This window comes from Astatotilapia calliptera, chromosome 18, assembly GCF_900246225.1.
Source record: "Astatotilapia calliptera chromosome 18, fAstCal1.2, whole genome shotgun sequence".
Lineage (NCBI taxonomy): Eukaryota > Metazoa > Chordata > Actinopteri > Cichliformes > Cichlidae > Astatotilapia > Astatotilapia calliptera.
In genome coordinates, this window is record NC_039319.1 from 29,199,170 (window position 1) to 29,219,253 (window position 20,084).

The 20,084-nt window shown below is 42.5% G+C and overlaps 1 protein-coding gene across 1 annotated transcript in view; it reads left to right on the forward strand.

The window, feature by feature from the left end:
* The window catches only part of zswim5 (zinc finger, SWIM-type containing 5), a 73,967-nt gene extending 54,333 nt beyond the window's left edge, over nucleotides 1-19,634 (forward strand). Inside the window, exons 2-16 of the mRNA XM_026148527.1 lie at nucleotides 885-1,072; nucleotides 2,185-2,353; nucleotides 3,759-3,907; nucleotides 5,781-5,931; nucleotides 6,728-6,904; nucleotides 7,069-7,245; nucleotides 7,860-8,006; nucleotides 8,096-8,233; nucleotides 11,406-11,557; nucleotides 12,313-12,415; nucleotides 12,692-12,827; nucleotides 13,509-13,666; nucleotides 13,778-13,941; nucleotides 14,564-14,645; nucleotides 15,267-19,634. Coding sequence (XP_026004312.1) covers nucleotides 885-1,072; nucleotides 2,185-2,353; nucleotides 3,759-3,907; nucleotides 5,781-5,931; nucleotides 6,728-6,904; nucleotides 7,069-7,245; nucleotides 7,860-8,006; nucleotides 8,096-8,233; nucleotides 11,406-11,557; nucleotides 12,313-12,415; nucleotides 12,692-12,827; nucleotides 13,509-13,666; nucleotides 13,778-13,941; nucleotides 14,564-14,645; nucleotides 15,267-16,129 — 2,954 coding nt within the window. The 3' untranslated portion in view covers nucleotides 16,130-19,634. The remainder of the gene's footprint in view (nucleotides 1-884; nucleotides 1,073-2,184; nucleotides 2,354-3,758; nucleotides 3,908-5,780; nucleotides 5,932-6,727; nucleotides 6,905-7,068; nucleotides 7,246-7,859; nucleotides 8,007-8,095; nucleotides 8,234-11,405; nucleotides 11,558-12,312; nucleotides 12,416-12,691; nucleotides 12,828-13,508; nucleotides 13,667-13,777; nucleotides 13,942-14,563; nucleotides 14,646-15,266) is intronic.
* The last annotated feature ends 450 nt before the right edge of the window (nucleotides 19,635-20,084 follow it).

Here is a 20,084-nt window from a genome sequence, read left to right on the forward strand (position 1 = left end):
CTCAAATTTCTCCACCTTTATCTCAATCTAACACTTGACATTAGTCAGGTTGTAGTTCCTGACTTTGGATATGTTTGCAACAGCTATGTTGTATTTAAAAGACTTTTTTAAGCATTGAAATATGAAACAGAAGAGGACCAAAGATGGAGCCTGGACTTGCTCTTGCTTTCATTTATATCTAGACTCTGGGTGTCACATGGGGTTAATCAATAAAATCTCATGAGTGGTTACAGTGATGTCATTTATTGCTTGTACAGTTGTTTTTAGCCTCATGCTACTCAATTAAGTGCAGGTTTGGAACTTGTTTGTGAAATTGGCCAAATGGTTACATCGAGTCCTGAAATGCCTTTTAAAAAGTACAGGAAATGCTCATCTGCAGACAGCCGACAACAAAGGCCAGCACTAAATGGTCGGCCTGGTGTGTCAGGGCTAAAGATTAACCATGCAAAGTGGACATTTATTTTGCCAACTGCCTTACTATCCTGTGGGTGTAGGTCTGGGTGTGTATGTGGGGCCAGGAAACGATCCCACCCTAGCAACCTTCCTACTACACACGCACACACAGATGCACTGAGCCTTGGACAGAGAGACCCTGAGTATCAGATGGCTCAGTGTCCTGTTGAAGCCTGATGAAGATGTGTGTTTTGTACTCAGTCTTCACTCTGTGTGTTTGTAGAGGCTCAGGTTACCACAGTTTCTCCTGCCTTTTTTTTTCCTTCTACATCTTTATGTTTTAACATAAAACTTAAACAAATTAAACTGTGTAAAAGTTGCAATGAAGTTGAATTACTCAAAAAAAAAATGTCTGATTGCATTTTATCATACTTTTGTAAGACCATTTAAAGCTCACCCATCTCTATCGTCCCTCCTTTGTGTCCCTGCAGGATTTCACCTCAGCGGCACAGTGACCGAACCCGCCACATCGTCTGAGCCGGAGGTCACCCACAAGGTAGCCATCAGCTTCGACCGGTGCAAGATCACCTCTGTCACCTGTGGCTGTGGGAACCGAGACATATTCTACTGCGCGCATGTCGTGGCGCTCTCACTATATCGGATTCGCAAGCCCGAACAGGTAATAACCACAGCTTTGTGATGCTTCCTTTCCATTGGGTTAACATTCCTTAACCAAAATATGCAACACATTCCGTTAGTGCTACGATCAGTGATGGTTTCTCTTATGTTTATCAGTGCTGGTTACATCACTCAAAACACAGTAGAGGCTGTAGTGCCATGAATCAAAGTGGCTCTATGCACATTTTCAGCTCTGTGCTCTTAAATTTGGACTCTACTTGGGTAGCTTTGCATCATTCACCAGTCAAAATGTATCGATTATACTTTTAGGCTAGCTTTGTTCCGATTGGCTCCCCTACAAAAACACAAGGTTTGAGCAGCAGCTGTGTAGAGTTGCATTGCTCACAGCCTGAGCTTATGTGCCTGTGATGACCATATTAGGGATTCCACTCTCTCTCTGACATCATACAGAGCCAAGAGTTGGAAAAATAAACTTTCTGATAAGCTTTTGATTCACCGGGATTATTTGTACACATTAATTGAAACTTTTTCCAAGCTTAACACGAGCATCCATCACTGTGACATTATGCAAATAACTGTGCAAATAACTGAGAAATCCAAGAAGACATCCACCACAGTTAATACAACGTGGCTCTACGTACCTTTGTGTCCAGATCATAGACGGAGCAAAAGATGGACAGAGTTTCCAGGTCTGAAAAGTGAAGCCAGTGCCGAAATATCTTAAACCTGTATTCTTTTTTTAATGGGTGCAAACGCCTCAGAAACATGATCTCTTTAAACACTTTCCTAGTAAGTTTATGGCTTCAATCACTGAATTTGATTATATATTGAATAAAACATTTAGTCCAACAAAGTGTCATAGTCGGACCTGCTCCTCTTTCGTCACATGTGGTTTTAAAACACTCATCCCAAGGTTTCAGAACACTTCATCCATCTTTTTTAATATGTTCTACGGACCAAATTAAATTGAGTTTATTAAAAACTGCCCTGAACATTCATAGTACAACTGGATAACTGTATTTTAAGGTACATAAATCATGTCTCCTGAGCTCAAAGACCAAATTATGTTTCCACCTGGGACTTTGCGTTTAGAAAACTTTACAGTAATAACATGCAGTTGACACACTGGACACCCACTTGTGTTTGTTGCAGGTGAAGCTACGGCTGCCTATCTCAGAGACTTTGTTCCAGATGAACAGAGATCAACTACAGAAGCTGGTGCAGTATCTGATCACAGCCCACCACACCGAGGTGCTGCCCACTGCTCAGAAACTGGCCGATGAGATTCTCTCTTCCAACTCTGAGATCAACCAGGTCCATGGTGAGAGCACAAACCACAAACCACATTCCACGCCAGGTTTTCAAGGTTGCCGTAAATTCCTGACAGTCATTCGGAAAGTTACAGCTCTTTCCTTAATTCTTAAAAAGTTCTTGCTCTGTGGAGGTGCTGCCCATCCCTCTGCAGCGATATCTTCACAGCAACAGGCCACACTTAAAAGCCTCGCAACTTGAAACATGCTGCACGCCAGCCTACAGGCTGTCATACGTCAGAGCCCCTGATTACTCCGGCGAAGCAGCAAGGCAGGCTTCAAATGGCTCGTTTGATTTCTCTGTTCTCACTCTCCAGTCGCTACCTCCTCCCACTGGCAGGGGTAGGTTGAAGGAAGCCCAGAAAAAGGGACTCGAATGATGAAATGGATGCAGGAGAAAGCGTAGGGAGAGATGTGTGAAGAGGAAAGGGACATTGAGAGGAGGAGACAGAAGCGATGGCACTCTGGGAAATGGAAGAGAGGAGACGGAAAGGAGAAGGAAACATGAAAGGGCCGGAGAAAGTAGAGGGAGATTAAAAACTAGGAGAGCCAGAACAGCTCCGCGTCGGGGAAACGACAAACTCTACACATCCTTTCGCCAAACAAACCTCTTTATCTCCTTCTCTATTTCATCCTGCCCGCTAAATGTTGACACACTCCAGCTCCCTCGTCCAGGAAGCCCCGCGCTGTGCTTCCTGTGTTTGACAAGGGGGATCATGGGGGTTGAAGTTCAGTTGATCCCAGGCGTGAGTCTGGCTTTGATGGAGGAATGTTGCTGTTTGCCGCGGTGTTCTTCCAGTCAGTTGGAAATGCATCTCTGGGCTTTCCTCAGCTCACTTCCTGCTAGATCAAAGCCCCCCCCCCCCCCCCCCCCCCCCAATTTGGTGCATATCTCCATTTCCCTGTGGTATCAGTCAGACACACACAGAAGAAAAATAAAGTTTGATTAATCATGCACTCGGGGGGGAAAAGCAAACACAAGCAGCATTTCTTAGGTGTCGTGTAGGGGCGCTGCAAGTTAAATGTTAAACAAAGAGGCTTGAGAGCAGAGGATCAGTGCCAAGATTCAGAGAATTCAACTTTATTTCAGGATAAAAATTTCTAACTATCCTTCAGCACTGAGGGATTACATTTGAGATGCAGTGTGTTTGTACTGACCTAAGAAAATGGTGTTGTTGCAGCTGAGGCTGTCTTTAAGTAAACTCCCTTTCCCATGGTCACTGTCTGTTTATCTTTTTCATCCCGGGGTGTGGATTGAGGACAGGAAGGAATGAAGTTTTCATATGAATTCAGGGCTTTTGTTAGAATCCATGTGCTCTCTTTTTGTATTGTTGCTGTGTGCATGTATTGCAGCCACTGTAGGATTCACTGGCCCTGTCATTTATTTGTGTGTGTTGTGTGTCTGTGCGCTCTCAGGTGCCCCGGACCCAACTGCAGGCGCCAGCATTGATGATGATAACTGCTGGCATCTGGATGAAGATCAAGTCAGGGAGCAAGTCAAGCAGTTTCTGTCGCAGGGAGGTTACTACGGTTCTGGGAAACAGCTCAACTCCATGTTCGCTAAGGTTGGTGTCACTGCTCCCTTCCTCTGCATCGTTTGAACATTTATTTGTTTCCTCTGTTTTGGCAAATCTAAGCAGGAAAATAACTACATGAATAATACGTTTCTCTGCAAACATAGTGGAAATCTGCCCACTGCTACCATAACAGCTGGCTAGAAGATGGTGAACATAGCAGAGAATTTGACAGCAATTTATCCACACCTACTTAAATGTGGGCAATCGCTAAAAATAAAAAGTGTACGGCAGTTAATTCAATTTTGAAATGTGTCACCAGAGAAAACCCCAACAACTCCTATGAGAAAGCATTTAGCAACAGTGGGAAGGAAAAACTCCATTCAGGGAGGGGCAGCCATCTGCCTTGACCAGTTAGGGGGTGGGGGGATGGAGTCAGGACAAAGGACACACTGTGGAAGAGACCAGAGATATAAGAACAAATGAATGAATGTGTGTGTGTGTAAACACAGAGTGAAGAAGAAACACTCTGGGAAGCCTATTGCAGCATAGCTAAGGAAGGGTTCAGGCATCACTAAGTTTGATCAAATGGAAAGTTTTAAGCCTGAACTTAAAATTTAAGACCGTGTCTGTCTCCAGAATCCAAACTGAGGGCTGGATTCACTGAAGGTGTAGGCTCTGCCTCCGATTTTACTTTTAAATATCCTAAGAACCATAACTAAGCCTGCACTCTAAGAATAAATTTGATTTAACAGGGAACCAATGAAGATAAGCCAATACGGGAGAAAAACGTTCTCTCTTTCTAGTCCCTGTCAGCAATCTCACTGGGACCATGTGAAGGCTTGTCAGGGAGCTTGTAAAACAACCTGACGATAGTAATGAATTACAATCCAGCCTAAAAGTAACAAAGACATGAACTAATTTTCATCATCACTCTGAAATCTGATATCTGGCATTTAGTTTCTAGTGGTTTGTAAGTATGTAAAAATGTTCTATTCAAGTAAATCTATGTGCCTGCAACTCCTGAGAATAACCTTTTAATATCTGCTTGACAGTATCTTAATTTTCTCAATTAGGCCTGAACAGCTTTCCAGTTGTGGTTAAATATGAGTCGGTGCAGATGTTTTCTATGCTTTCTCTTTCCTGACTGAAACAAGCCCACTTAACACATTCTGATAAGGCCAAGTTCTCAATTTCAGGGCCAAACTGTTTCTTTTATTTGGTTTTAATTGGTATTCAGAATGTTTTGTAGAATACATGCATCATGAATCGCCAAAAGCCATGTTCTGTCTTTTGTATTAGTTCGAATTTCAAATTCGAGGGGGGGCATATGATGTCATCTGAAATGGTAAATGGACTGATTCTTATATAGTGCTTTTCTACTCTAATGAGCACTCAAAGCACTTTATGCAACTTGCCTCATTCACACATACACACCTATTCACACAAGCACTTTTTTCTGTGCTTCTAATATGCAAGTGCTTTCTATCCGACATTCGCACACATTCACACTCCGATGGATGCATCAGAGAGCAACTTGGGGTTAGTATCTTGCCCAAGGATATTTGGCATGCAGACTGGAGCAGACGGGGATCGAACCACCAACCTTCTGATTAGTAGGTGACCTGCTCTACCGCCTCCACAGCCACCCCGACACAATGTAAAAACAATGTTATGTTTAATGTTCTAAACTGAAAGTAGTAAGTGGTTTTCATACCCAACTTTCCAGTAAGAATGCAAATGTGCACAAAATGTCCAAACTTTTTCTCTATTGCCAAGTATGTGAACTTGAGATGTGTTCTGTCTTTTTCTTTGCCTCCACCTTCTGCTTCAGCCTGTGTGATTATTCTAAGGTGCAGGAGGTACATGCTGCTCAGTCAGACTATTGTGTTACTCACAGTTACCAAGCCTGTGCTCTTTCCAGGTGCGAGAGATGCTGCGAATGCGGGACTCCAACGGTGCCCGAATGCTAACGCTCATAACGGAACAATTCATGGCAGACCCCCGACTGTCACTATGGAGACAACAAGGCACAGGCATGACGGACAAGTGCAGGCAGCTTTGGGATGAGCTGGGTAAGAACAGTTACACACACACAGGGAGAGTGCGATGTCTGACAGTTTTAGTTTGGAAAAATCAGAAGGGATCGGCTGTGTAGTTGGTGCAGTCACAGCCCTAAAGAAGTCTTCCTTTTGTTGTTCTGACAAATTTCTAGTCACTGTGTCAGGTAAACATCCATCTACTCAGTAAGCTATTAGGTTATCCAGTCAGCTGCTCCGCCTCATGCCCGGGCCTCTCTCTCCACCTGCACTGAGTGAATGATAAAGGCTGCCGATCAATATGGCTGCTCAGCTTCTCCACAATCAATCGCAGTATTTAGGAGGTCAATAAGAACACTTCCCGGGTGAGCTGGGGAGATCGTGACACAGACGCAGACAAGAATAACAGACAGACAGTTGGAGTGTGCTGCCTGATTTTTCTCTGATATGTGAAAGCCTGCCAGTTAAAACGCACAGATTTACTTAATTTTTTTTTCTTTTTCTTTTTTTTTTTTTTTGAGAATTGTTGCAGAAGAAGAACTGCTGGGTTTTTAAAAAGCTGGTAAAGTTTTTCAGGACAGCAACCACCCAGATAGTTTTGAATCATTAATGCAGTGTTCATTTTCTTGCTTAGCTTATCAAGTAATTTACACTCGGTCTTAGTGCAGATCACCTTAAGCCTACTTTCTTCTGATTGGCTGCACCTGGTAAACAAAATATTTGAGTATTTGGTCAGTATAGTTTCAAAGACGTGACCATATTAGGGATACACCCCCCTCTTAAAAGCTTCTGTTATTAAGAGTCTGACATCTGATCCCCTTACTGTTCACAGGTGCATTGTGGGTGTGTGTGGTGCTAAATCCTCACTGTAAAAGCGAGGAGAAGAGTGGTTGGTTGAAGCAGCTGAAGAAGTGGGGGGACATGGACATCTGCCCACTGGAGGACGGCAACTATGGCAGCGAACTTCCCAACATTACCAACGCTCTGCCGCAGAGCAACCTCGCCCAGGGTCAGCACCAAAACCACAAATGTGCACACATTAAATTCTGAGCTTACTGCAATTGCAAGCAAGAACTGATCTGAATTAGCAGAAAGATTCTACAACTTAAACAATATAGACTGCACGCGCCTCGTTTCTACCAGTAACCATGCTTTTTGTGTGTGCCGCATCAGACTCTCTGTCCAGGCCGCGGAGGACTGTGTTCAGTCGGGCTGTCGAGGCCTGCGACCTCCACTGGCAGGACAGCCACCTGCAGAGGATTATTAGTAGCGACTACTACATGTCTCCGTCCTACCAAAGAGAAGGGGAGAGCCTGCTGTTCAGCCCGCAGGGCCTGCCACTCTGGCTAGGTAGGGTTTCATTACTCAGGTCCAGGAAAAGCAACCGTATTTACCTTTTGCATCATTTACAGTCTGTGATGTGTAAAAGTGCACATTCATGATTTAGTCAAATAATATAGGCTACAAACATGCACTGAGGAGCAGACAGTTTCTTCATTACAAGGCATCATTTTCAGGACGAATGACAGTGTTTGTGTGTCAGCTTGTACACACACAATCTCAGATTCAGCTAAAAGCCAACCCAAAACACACACACACACACACACACACACACACACACACACACACACACACACACACACACACACACACACACACACACAGTAATTCTGCTGATATTGAGGCCAGTATCTGCAGTAAGCAGCTTCCAGCTAAGATCTGTCAGATTCTGCAACTTAAGCCAGCTATCAGACACACAGGCTTTCTGCTGAGACTGCACTGTGAGTTTGGATGTGAGTTTGAGTCTGCGCATGCCATTACTAACTGCATCATACATCCTGTAGTGTGTGTGTGTGTGTGTGTGTGTGTGCGTGTGTGATTAAAGTACAATGTGTGTATAGGAAGGAGTTTGTGTGCTTGTGAAGGTATCCTGACCTCATCTTATTTCTGTGTTCACCACACAGACCACGTCCCAACGGCATGTGCTCGCGTCGACGCCTTGCGCTCACACGGTTATTCCAGAGAAGCCCTGCGATTGGCCGTCGCCATCATCAACACCCTCCGCCTACAACAGCAGAGGCAGATGGACATCTACAAACACCAAAAGAAAGGTAACGGCATTGTTGGCTCTCTGGAGAAAGTGCAGCGTCTCAACTGGTGGTTCTAATGTCGGTCTCTCCCCCTCCTGTACCTTTCTCAGAACTTCTCCAGAGGGGTGTTACCTCCACGACTAACCTGGAAGGCTGGGTGGGCCATCCGTTAGACCCGATTGGCTGCCTGTTTATCACGCTCACAGAAACGTGCCGTGTTGATGACGACAACACCATGGACACTGGAGGTACGAAAACAAAGGCACCGTCCTTACCCTTTTTATTGTATTCAAGAGGTCATCACAGCTGGGTGTCTAGTTTGATGGCAGTTTGCAGTTCGTTGATCACAAAGATCTGCAAAGATATACAAGTATATCTTTGAGTATATGAGGAACATGTCAAATTAAGCTTTTACTGGTTTGTGTGCTTTACTTATTGGATTTAAATAGGACACTATTTCTAAATAAGTAAGAGCAAAAAATAGCTAATAATTATGATAAAATGGCTAATAAACAGGTAATGGCTAAATATTTTTCACTACAAGGACGTCTAAAAACCTGTTCATACAGAGAAAGGTGCTGAGTCATTATTGTTGAAAGTATACTAGACTGTGGTGTACAGAGTTTAACTGCTGAGGCAGCATGATTGCATAGAATATCTTTACAGTCAAGGGCTATAAAAGTGAACTCCTTTATGGTTAGAAGACAGACATTGCTAATACTGAATGAAAAGCCAAGTGTGACTTTTTTCCCCCCTAATTTTCTGAACCATCCCAACTTAAATATCTTTTCTGTAAGCCAAATTCCTAGGTATTTGTAGGGCTCAGAAAGAGTTACATGGGTGCCATTTACAGTTTTAATTGCAAGGTAGTTGAAGAGTCAGAGGTAGAAGTAGATCATCTAATCATTATCTGTGGATCTAAAACAAGTCTGTGATTAAAGAGTGATGACTTGAAACTGAAGATTGCAGACTGAAGGTTAAAGCCTTGGGCATATAAAACACATCACTAAAACTAAAAAGAATGAAGGCATACACTGAAACATAGCTTAGAAGTCATAATATAAACTGCAGTGGACCTAGGATAGAACCCTGAGGCATCCCATTTTTGATTGTAAGATAGCTTCAGCAACAGCTGCATGTTCTCCTTAAAACCAGTTATAGTTTGTGGTGTAAAATATGATGGACAGTCATATCAAATTCTTCAGAGATTACGCTGCACACAACTGTTTCTTATCCAGTTTGGAGACGGCAGTTGTGTACTGTAGCTGTAATATGTGTAGGAAGTCAATACAGGCACATAGTTTTACATTAATTAGTGATTTCTTAATTTTTTTGGCTGAGAAGTTCAGAAAACCTCTGCTTTCATGTTGAAACATGCATTTGAAAAAAAAAGAAAAAAGATTCAGTCTCTTTGCGTCTGCTGTTTAGTCTGCATCACTGTTGAGCCAAGCTTCTGTCCAATACATCTACACAGCAAACCAACGTCTTAACATGCACCTTAGCAAAATACATACATACCCATGAGTCAGAACCCAGGTTTCTTACAACTATACAAAGAGCCCATTTACAAAACGCAAGGTATAATTTCAGGCCCACATCACCAGCTGATGCAGTATATAATCCTAACCAGAGGTGATCGGGTTCACCAGCAGTGACTCATCACACAACAGACGCCATGGTCTTATATGAGGACTAGGCACTATTGTGCTGCAGGCAGCCATAAACTAGGAGAGCATGAATGGATTGGGCTGGAACACCCTGCTCATTTAGTCCAGACCACACTCCTGTGCGTTCATGTATTTGTGTGTGTGGGGTATGTATAGAATGTATCACCATTTGCATTTTCTCACTGCCCAGGGATTTCTTTTTTTCCCCTTTTTGCACCAGTGGCTATTGCAACTGAACAGAATAGGGGTTGGGTTTTCTCATTGTTACCAGGCTACAGGGAACTATTGTCAGTTCAGACAATGCTGACCACTGGCACACTCATCTGTGTGTGCGCGCGCGTGTGTGTGTGTGTGTGTGTGAGAGAGAGAGAGAGAGAGAGAGAGATAGAACAACAGAAAGAATGATTGTTTTGTGTTGTTTGGGGAATTTGAGGAGAGTGGTATGATAATTTTGCGTGCTTGGGAGTATAGCTTGGTCACCATGTTTTCATTCCCCATGTGAGACAGCTGGGAACATCTGTTGTAAAGTGGGTGGATCTAGACTATGTCTAACCCAATCGAAATACGATTCCTTCTCTGGCCTTTTCACATCAACCAATCAATCTAGAGGGAGAGGAAACAACAGCAAGTTGGCTAAGGGGTTAAGTCTGTAAGCCCAGTTTCCACTTTTCTCTAGATTACTACACATATATACACACATCCCTAGAATAAACAGGATTTGGGGGCGGGGGGAGATCTCTTGCTCAGGCGGGATTTAAGCAGAACGATGGGAGGGGGAGCGAGAGAGAACAAATGGGCACCAATCAACAGCTGAGGCTCTTGTGGCATCTGTTCTCAGTTATAATTGTCAAGCATTAGTGTAGGGCAAGCAGCCATCTTACATATATGAACAACCTACTGTCTAAGCCACACTGATATAAATGCTATACAGTGTGGCTTATATGGCACACACAAATATCTGTGTATTTTTGTTGTATTTTTTTCTGCTATTGTTTTATTTTCCTCTTCAAATGCTAGTCCTACAACAGATTATAATTTTTTTTGATATGGCAGAGCCATTATATATGCACCATGTAGCCATTCCTATAACCCATTAACTGTATGGTTTAGTAATGTGCTAAGCTTGCAGGCTCTGACTATCCTTAACAGTAATCTTTTATATACTACTAGGCAGATAAAAGTGGTTTTGGTTCATATTGTGATAATTTTCTATTTTCTACACATTTTAGATAAAGGTTAAAAGCATCCCAGAACAATCTTTTATGTTTTATGAATATCCTTCTGTTGGAGTTGTTGTATTGATAAAACCAGAGCAATATTATGTACTTTACTTTTGCTTATGCTAATACACTAATGGGGTCTAGTGGAGTTTCTCTGAATTAGCCAAATTAAATAGCTTGTAGACTTCTAAAGTGAGTTTGTTGAGGCAGTTTGGGATGTTTTTGTGCTGTGAAGGTAGTGTACCATAGCAAAAACCTAATCTTCTCTTTGAAGTAATAAAGCTAAAATTAAGAAGAAACTATATTTAAAGCTTTTTCCCATTTAGATTATAAACAAGGTGATTGGAAGCTGCTAGGGCAGCATGTCAGTATTGGATAAGGTGGACTTCTGAAACTTTGCTGTTATGAAAGGAATCTTTGCTGAGTTGGTGTCTTTGTTTTTCTGTCTCCTTGGATTTCTTATCATTCTGAAACCAGTATAGATGACGTGAAGTTAATGACTTACATTTTTGGGGGAATCTTTTTCCTTTTAGACTGTGACCCCAGACCTCCAGTTTACCATCATGTGCCAGTGTGGGGCAGTCCAGATGCAGGGGAGTCCTACTTGACTCTGGCCTTAGAGGTGGCTCTGATGGGTATGGGTCAGCAGAGGATCATGCCCGAGGGACTGTATGCCCAGGATAAGGTAATAATTTAATATCACCTTAAAATCATAGAGAATATAGTAGAGTGAGGATCCTTGAATTGCTAGTGAACACCGAAATACACCTATGGCACACTTTTATTATATAAAGTAAATTTGTGTAAATTTGTAGATGTCACCTTCGCCATCAGTAAATCACTGTAATTTATGATTTTGTTTAAAGTAAATGTCATGGAAGGAGAGGGAAAAGGTCGCAGCATTTGTTTCCTGAAAAACAAGCAGAAAGCCACAGTACTTAAGTTCACTGTGATTTAAAATAAATCCATGGAACATTTCTTTGTGTAAATGCTAATCTGCTTTAGAGGGCTTAACACTACTGCCACAGACCTTTCCTAATGTCACTGGAATTAGCTGCAGCCTCTATGTTTCAACCAAGAATTGCATTTAAAACCAGTCACATGCACACACAGACCTTTTACTAGATATTTTTTCCAGCAAAATAAATTTTTACCATCTGTGCTGTAACAACAGATGTGAATAGATGCAAGTTTGTAAGAACGTACTGGTCATTTAATGTCCTAAGGTCAAAACCCTTTCTGAGAAAGGTATTAAAACTCTTTTGATCTTTTCTGTCGTATCATTTTTCTTGCTGGTGGGTTGATACACATTTTCTTTCTTGAAATTCTTGAAAGTAGTTGAATTTCACTGAAAACACTTAATAGCTAAATGGCTACTTCAGAACTGAAAATGTTCTTATAGTTAGAGTGAATGCTATTTGTGTCTTCAACATGTTCTAGGTGTGTCGTAATGAGGAGCAGATTGTTGCAAAGCTTCAGGAACTGGAGCTGGACGACCTATTGGTTCAGACCCTCCGGAAGCAGGCCATACAGCTACTAGAAGGTACGGTGTCTGCAGTAAATTTTATAAATTTCATTTATTTATTTTGTCCAATATTAAGAACATTCATCAGATATTGAAACCTGCACGGTTTTGAGTCCAGAACGTGAAAGGTTTTTGTTGTGACGGTTGTAAAGTGTAGCTTGAAAGCTTTGACTTCAATATTTATTCAGTGCAAATCACAATCGGGCAGTGGAGCCCATACCTAGCACAGTGGTCTCTTGTGGCACGTTCTTGAGACAGAAGGTAAAGAATATTTTGTTTTTCTCTTTGCTCCAGCTGGCCCATTCAGCGGTCTGGGTGAGGTCATCCACAGGGAAAGTGTTCCAATGCACACCTTCGCCAAGTACCTGTTCTCTGCCCTGCTGCCGCATGACGCAGACCTGGCTTATAAAGTGGCTCTCCGCGCCATGAGGTCAGACTCCCCTTTCACTGCAGCTTCAAACAGTTATTGATGAAAAGTATTTTATGTTGCGTGTGTAAATGATGGTAATTTTGCCTTTACGCAAACAGGGCCACAGTAAAACGAATAAGGGCCTCTATTTCATGACATGGCTTTTTTAATCTGAATAGTATTCCTAATTAATTCAGAAGATATGACCTAACGGTTACTTTGTGACAGCCAAAGATTTAGTGCCACATATAAAATAGCCAACTAGCTATTTAAGTGTAGCCTGCTCACAGCTGCTATGCATCTGCAATATGCTTTGCAACCCACCTCGACACCTTCTTTTATGCTTTATCTGACGTACTCTGTGTCATATCTGTTGTCACTGATGCCAGCTCTGTTCTGTGTAGCTATAACTTCTTTAGAGGTATTGGTGAACATTTGGGTTGAAAGTTGAAGTTTTTTGTAGGGCTGTTGTATTGGGTGTGTGTACAGAAGTAATTGTATTTGTGATGCTTTGGTAATGTGTCGTGTTAAATTGCCATGTGTCCCAGCATAAAGTTTGACATAAAAGTAATACGGTTGCACATACTGCAGCTGTAACTGAATGCATACTCAGATCCATATTTTAGTGTTACTCTTGGAATAAATAAAACATCAGGACAAAGTGCCATCTGTCTAAAACAGATCTTTTACTACATGTGCCAGGTTGCCGGTTCTGGAGTCATCGGCGGGCTCTGGGGATGTCGGCCACCCTCATCACGGTATCTCCATAGTTCCGAGCAGATACCCACGCTGGTTCACACTGGGCCACCTGGAGTCACAGCAGTGTGAGCTGGCTTCAACCATGCTCACTGCTGCTAAAGGTAATGCCAGCTTATTGAATGCCCGCTCAGATGTTACTCAAACAGGCAAAGCTGGCTATTGAGGCATTTCTCCATCATGATCTTAGTTTGCGTTGTGTTTTTTGCTTGCAGGCGACATGTTGAGATTGCGGACGGTGCTTGAGGCCATCCAGAAAAACATCCACTCCTCTTCCTTAATCTTCAAACTGGCCCAAGACGCCTTTAAGATAGCAACACCCGCAGAGAGCCCACCCGATATAACCCTGCTCAACGTGGCGCTGGAGCTAGGACTGCAGGTACTGTATGTGTGTGTGCATGGAGAGAGTGCAGTCGAAGTATGAGGGCAAGTCAGTAATTTTCACAGATCATTTCACCACAGCAAAGAAAATCAAATCAGAGCACCGATCGCCAGTCAAAACATGCAACGGTTTCCTTCACCTTGTCATTTTTTCCAGCCCTCTGCTGCCCCACTACAAATTAACAGCAAAAACATCACACAGAGTCTTACTGTTGTTGATGAGAAGAAACCACATAATTAAACCTTTTGGGTCCCACAGTAAACACAGAAAAGTCCTCAGATCATCAGGCTGCAGTGACGCTGTGGCTTCCCCCGTCTCTTTCTGCTGGTATTTAGAGTATCGGCTGAATTCCTGTCAGCAAAACTGCTAATAAAGTGCTCAAAATGGAAGGGTCGCAAATCATCATCTGTGCAATTATGAGCATATTCTGGTTACATCTGTCATCAGAGGAGCCATGTGGTGCCATGCAAACAGCTAAATTATGAAAATCACACACTACACAAAAATGCTTTGATTTCCAAATGCACATATTCATGAAAACTGCCAAGAGGGTATAGAAATGTGTAACAGTTCAATGGCGCTAACAGAGCGCATCATGTTCTCCATGTGTGTTTTGCAGGTGATGAGGATGACTCTGTCCACTCTGAACTGGAGGAGGAGAGAGATGGTTCGCTGGCTGGTAACCTGCGCCACTGAAGTCGGTATGTGCATCCGTTTTTAAAGCGGATTCATGCTCTAATTACAGCCTCCGTGCTGCGTTGTGATCTTCAGTAAGTTCAGCTTTACAGTTTCTTTTGAGCTGAAGTGTCTTGTTAGTCTAAATGAGGAGGGATGAACGATGTTTTCCCAAAAGAGATTCCCTCATTTGATCTTTGAAGACAAGAGGGGCTGCATGACATGTTGCACCATCAGTTAAGAAGTCAAATTTATGCCTCCATAATCTTTTTAAGAATAGAGACTCAAATTATACCAAGTGTAATGAAATGATTTAATGATTTTAGTAACTTTAGCAATTTGGGACGATTATAGGTCGAGGTACACATGGCTTCATTTTCCAAGTCCTCCTAACTGAAAAGCTGAGTGTGAAGTGCTGCTCTGTTTTCCCTTTCCTTAATCCTTCAGCTCAGTGCAAGGTGCTATACAGTCGTTTGGTAGTGACCAAGGGGCTGCTGTTCATGAGGAATTTGAGTGTACCATATAAGCTATAGTAGTGCTCACTCTACATCTGGACAGCACTTCAAAGTGCCGAGCTTGCTGATGTGAATAGTGAGCAATTCTGGTCACAAGCACTGAATGGTAAATCTCTTTTTCCCTCTCATCAGGTCTGCGGGCGCTGGTGAGCATCTTACAAAGCTGGTATACTCTGTTCACGCCCACCGAAGCCACCAGCATTGTGGCGGCCACCGTCATGTCCCATAACACCATCCTGCGCCTCAGCCTCGACTACCCCCAGCGGGAGGAGCTTGCAAGCTGCGCAAGGACCTTGGCCCTGCAGTGTGCCATGAAGGACCCACAGAACTGCGCCCTGTCAGCTCTGACGCTCTGCGAGAAGGACCACATCGCCTTCGAGACGGCCTACCAGATCGTGATCGACGCGGCGTCGACGGGCATGACCTACTCGCAGCTGTTTACCATTGCGAGGTACATGGAGCACAGAGGATACCCCCTGCGGTCGTTCAAGCTGGCCTCGCTGGCCATGACACATCTCAACCTGGCCTACAACCAAGACACTCACCCAGCTATTAACGACGTGCTGTGGGCCTGTGCGCTCAGCCACTCACTGGGGAAGAATGAGCTTGCGGCTATTATTCCGCTGGTGGTGAAGAGCGTGCACTGCGCCACAGTGTTGTCTGACATTCTACGGCGGTGCACTATGACTGCGCCGGGTCTCGCTGGAATTCCTGGGAGAAGGAACTCTGGGAAGCTGATGTCCACGGATAAGGCACCGCTGCGCCAGCTCCTGGACGCCACGATCTCGGCGTATATCAACACCACGCACTCTCGGCTGACACACATCAGTCCACGGCACTATGGAGAGTTCATAGAGTTCCTGAGCAAAGCGCGGGAGACTTTTCTGCTGGCACAGGACGGACACATTCAGTTTGCCCAGTTCATAGACAACCTGAAACAGATCTACAAGGGCAAGAAGAAACTGATGATGTTGGTCAGGGAGCGCTTCGGCTGACCTTACTGACCTTCTCTCACAGAGACCCTCTTCTTGGGGGAAGCAGTTACACTTCTGTGTTTCTAATTTAAGTTTTATTTCTTTTTATTTTCACGTATTTTGAGCCATTTGCTGACTGAGGTTTTATCCTGTTGTTCTCTTTCTTGAATGTGAACCAGGAAGTGTTCGCAGTACATTGCTCTACTTCATTAAGACTGCAAAAGGGGGGGAAAGGTTTGAAAAACTAGAAAAACAAAGCATTTTGCCCTCCTACTAATGTTAAATTTAGTGTTTAAAAAAAGGGAAAAAAGTCAAAAGAATGTGACTGCAAAAGCAAAACAAACTTTAGTTTTGTGGGGGTACATGATGATATGAAAACCAAATGATTTAGCTGTATGTACTGTTGAGCCAGAAGATGCTTTCAGCTGGGGTTAAGAAGAAGGAGAGGTTTTCAGAGTGGAAGAAGCATGTTATTCCCAAAAAAAATCCACTGAGGTCAAAAACACACATAGTGTTATTGTCATACCTCGACTGTACTGTCAGCTTTAACTTCTTGATCAGAAATGGCCTCTTTGTTTCATTCAGGGCATTTTAGAGTAGAGAGGGCAGAATACAGAACTCCCCATGTGGTCTCTCTGTGGGGGAAGTCAGTACCTGCAGATTTAAAAACCTTCACCTGCTGGTTTCTGACAAATATCTAAAATAGGAAGTCCAACGATGCTTCACAGAGTGTGTGTTTTTAAATCCAGACGTCTGACAGTGACGTTCAGGCTGCTGCTTTAGCTAAGGTAGGGTAGTCGAGTCTCTATATATAAATACAGTATATCTGTTATGCCCTCCTATAAGCTTATTTACAGTGACAAAATACAACTGTGAGAACCGGTGGAGTCTCATCCACTGCACTGCTCTTCAGCTATTTGTGGCCAAAACCTTTTGAACGTGCAAGACTCCAGCACCCACTTTACCATCACTACATTGAGATTTAGTCAGCAAGCAATATAAATCAAGCCTCTGCTTCGTTTTTATCACTAAAAACAAGTTCACTTTCTGGTGTTGTGCAAAGAAGTGTTGGAACCTGTTGGGGCCTTGTTGATTTCACTGACTGTTAGTTCTGCATGTCGCCGAAGTCCCTTTTCCATCACAAGAACTGGAAATCAGATGCATTACCTCAAAGGAATGCATCCTCAGCTGGTTCATGATGCTGGCTCAGTAATCCTTAAAACCTCAGAATGAAGTTTGAGTTCTGTGGTCATGTGTCTTAACCAACATGAAGTGCATTTCTTGTAGATGTCACCATGCTAGTTTTGCTAAGTTGGGCTTAGACACATCTGCAAATGTTTCCTTTGGCATCATGTCTCATTGTGAAATTTGGCTTAGCAATTGGTTTTTCACTGCGATCATTTCAGCTCACTATTTGAATGGGTTTAGTCACCAGAACCACCTGTTTAGGTTTAGATGAACATCGTGGTCTGGGTTCAGATACCTCCACTAACAACACATTCCACTTTGAAGCAAAGTACTAAAGGCAGAGATGCCAAAGGTTCGATACAGAACATACTGGGAGTAAGAGCGTGTAGTGACATGTTGTAGTAAGAACACGTCTCACATTATTCATTAATTAACATACAGTTTAATTTATGCATACAGTAAATGTGACATGCCTGCAATGACTATGTCTACACAGAGCCGCCACAGTGTCACTTTATCAGAAACTAGCAGTGTTATTTATGACAAATTTGAAAGGGACTTTAAATGGGGTTTGAAAAAATAATGAAAATTTAATACAATTTAGCCAAGTGGGTGGGAGGATCCATCTATCCATCCATCCATGCAGTTTCATAACAACTTGTCCACTTCAGGTTTGCCGGGTTGCTTGAGCATATCCCTGCTGTCATGAGTGATAGATGGGGCACACCCTGGACAGGTCGCACTCAAATTCACACTAACTGCTATTTCAGGATGACCAATTAATGTCTTTGGACTGTGGGAGGAAGCCACACCACCCAGAGAGAACCCAGGCAACAGAGAACGCATATAATGTGCTAATGTCAGTGTGCTGTTAGCTTATTATTGCTGCTTGATGATAAAGAGATTTCAATAATTGTATAAAATTTTATGATTATATATAATAATTTAACCAGATGTGACCCTCTTTGGATGAGAGCAGGAAGTTGCTTATGCTAGCACTGGCTAGCTAGCTTGGTTTAGCGGCATGCATTCATTAAAATGAAAACAAAATCTACTCCCCAGAATCTTTTAGTCCAAGCAAAATTTAAAAAAAAAGAAAGACTAGAGTTGCAACAGACTAATTTTAAATGTAATATTTGGCTTGTTGGGTATTTTATCGTGGATCTGCAGTTTGTTGCCCCACTGCATTGGCGTCATTAGTTAGCTTTGTTTTTAGCTTACTCTGCTGGTCCCACATTCAATTCAATTCAATTTTATTTATATAGCGCCAAATCACAACAAAAGTCGCCTCAAGGCGCTTCATGGACAAAAATATTAAAGGTATTCAAGTAGTGTGTTCAGAACCACTGAAAACCTAAATAAACAAAATTAAAAAGACATAAATGTAAAATGTTAAATATCAGGTGAGCAGCAGTAAATAGACTAGCCCCGTCATCTTTCCTTCAGTTTCTCGGTCTTGTGATGGAAAAGACGCAAAGTCACCTGTGAAAGCTGCTGGTCATGATCATCATCAACAGTGAAGATGAGTCCTCCTTGACTTTCTCACAGGACTGCAGTGCAAACTCAAAGACTAGAGTTTACTTGATGACTTCATTGTATGTATTTGAGACCACATATCTTGGCACAGGAAGCCGTTTTCTCTTTATGGGGGATCTCCACACCCCCTTTTTCTTACCCAGTGGCAAAGTGTTGTTGTTACCAGCGGTAATGCAGTACAGAAAGAGCTTGAATCTTTTACTGGTCAGACTTAATGTCATCGTTTAAAGCACTTCACACGAATACCTCTTCAGTGCGTTCCTGCCTGCTTCAGCATTTATTTATTGGTAGAACACTTTTTGAATGGAGGAACATTTTCCTGTCTGCTTTTACATTCCACAAGAGCTACCTTCACCCAAAACCTGGGTAGTCAGTCACAACTCTGGGCCTTTACTTTCTTTCTCTCTGTCTTTTTTTGTTTTGTTTTTGTTTTGTTTTTTGGATCTGAAGAAATGCAGATAGAAGAATGGGAATGAAAAAAGGAAAACTGAGCAAAAAGAAGAGAGGCTAAACTCAGTTCTCAGGGACACCACTTAAAGAAACAAAACAAAAAGTAGTAGCATTTAGCATTTAAGATATTGTAAATACTAAAGTGTCAATTCAAAAAATTGTAAAGTTATAATTATTTATGATGTATGTTATGGTTTTGTTCTTTGTTTTTATGATTTTGACAGGGTGTACTTGAATTGTTTTGGACAGGGGTGTTTGACAACTTTTTTTTTTCCCTTTTTTGTTTTGTAAGAGCAAAGACTTCAAGGCATTTCTCAGGTGCTCCTGTGTACATTTCTTTCAGTTTTTGTTTTTTGGCTTTTTTTTTTTTCTTTTTCTTTTTTTTTTTTTTTTGCAATAATAGCTATTATTATTTGTATTTTATAGAAGATGGGGGGTGTTTTCCAAAAGTGAGCATGTTATTTGAAGTTGAGTAAAATGAGGAAGGCATTCATTTGTAAACGGATTCTTACTAAACCTGACTATGCAGAACCACTCCGATGGTGTTGTCCCCTCTTTAATATACCCCCTTAAAACTGAGTGCAGAGACCCAGTGGGTTGAACCACTATTAATGAGGACGGGGGTGTTGCGGACGAAAAGGAGACCCATCACGCTTATATTCGGACAGTGCACAGTGGCCGGCCTGTTTCCGCTGCAACGTTTAGAGGAGACGAAAAAGCGAAAGACGGTGGAAAATGCCTTTCTGGTCGATCAATGTACAAAAGTTGTTGATTTTTTATTTGTTTTGTTTGTTGGTTTTCT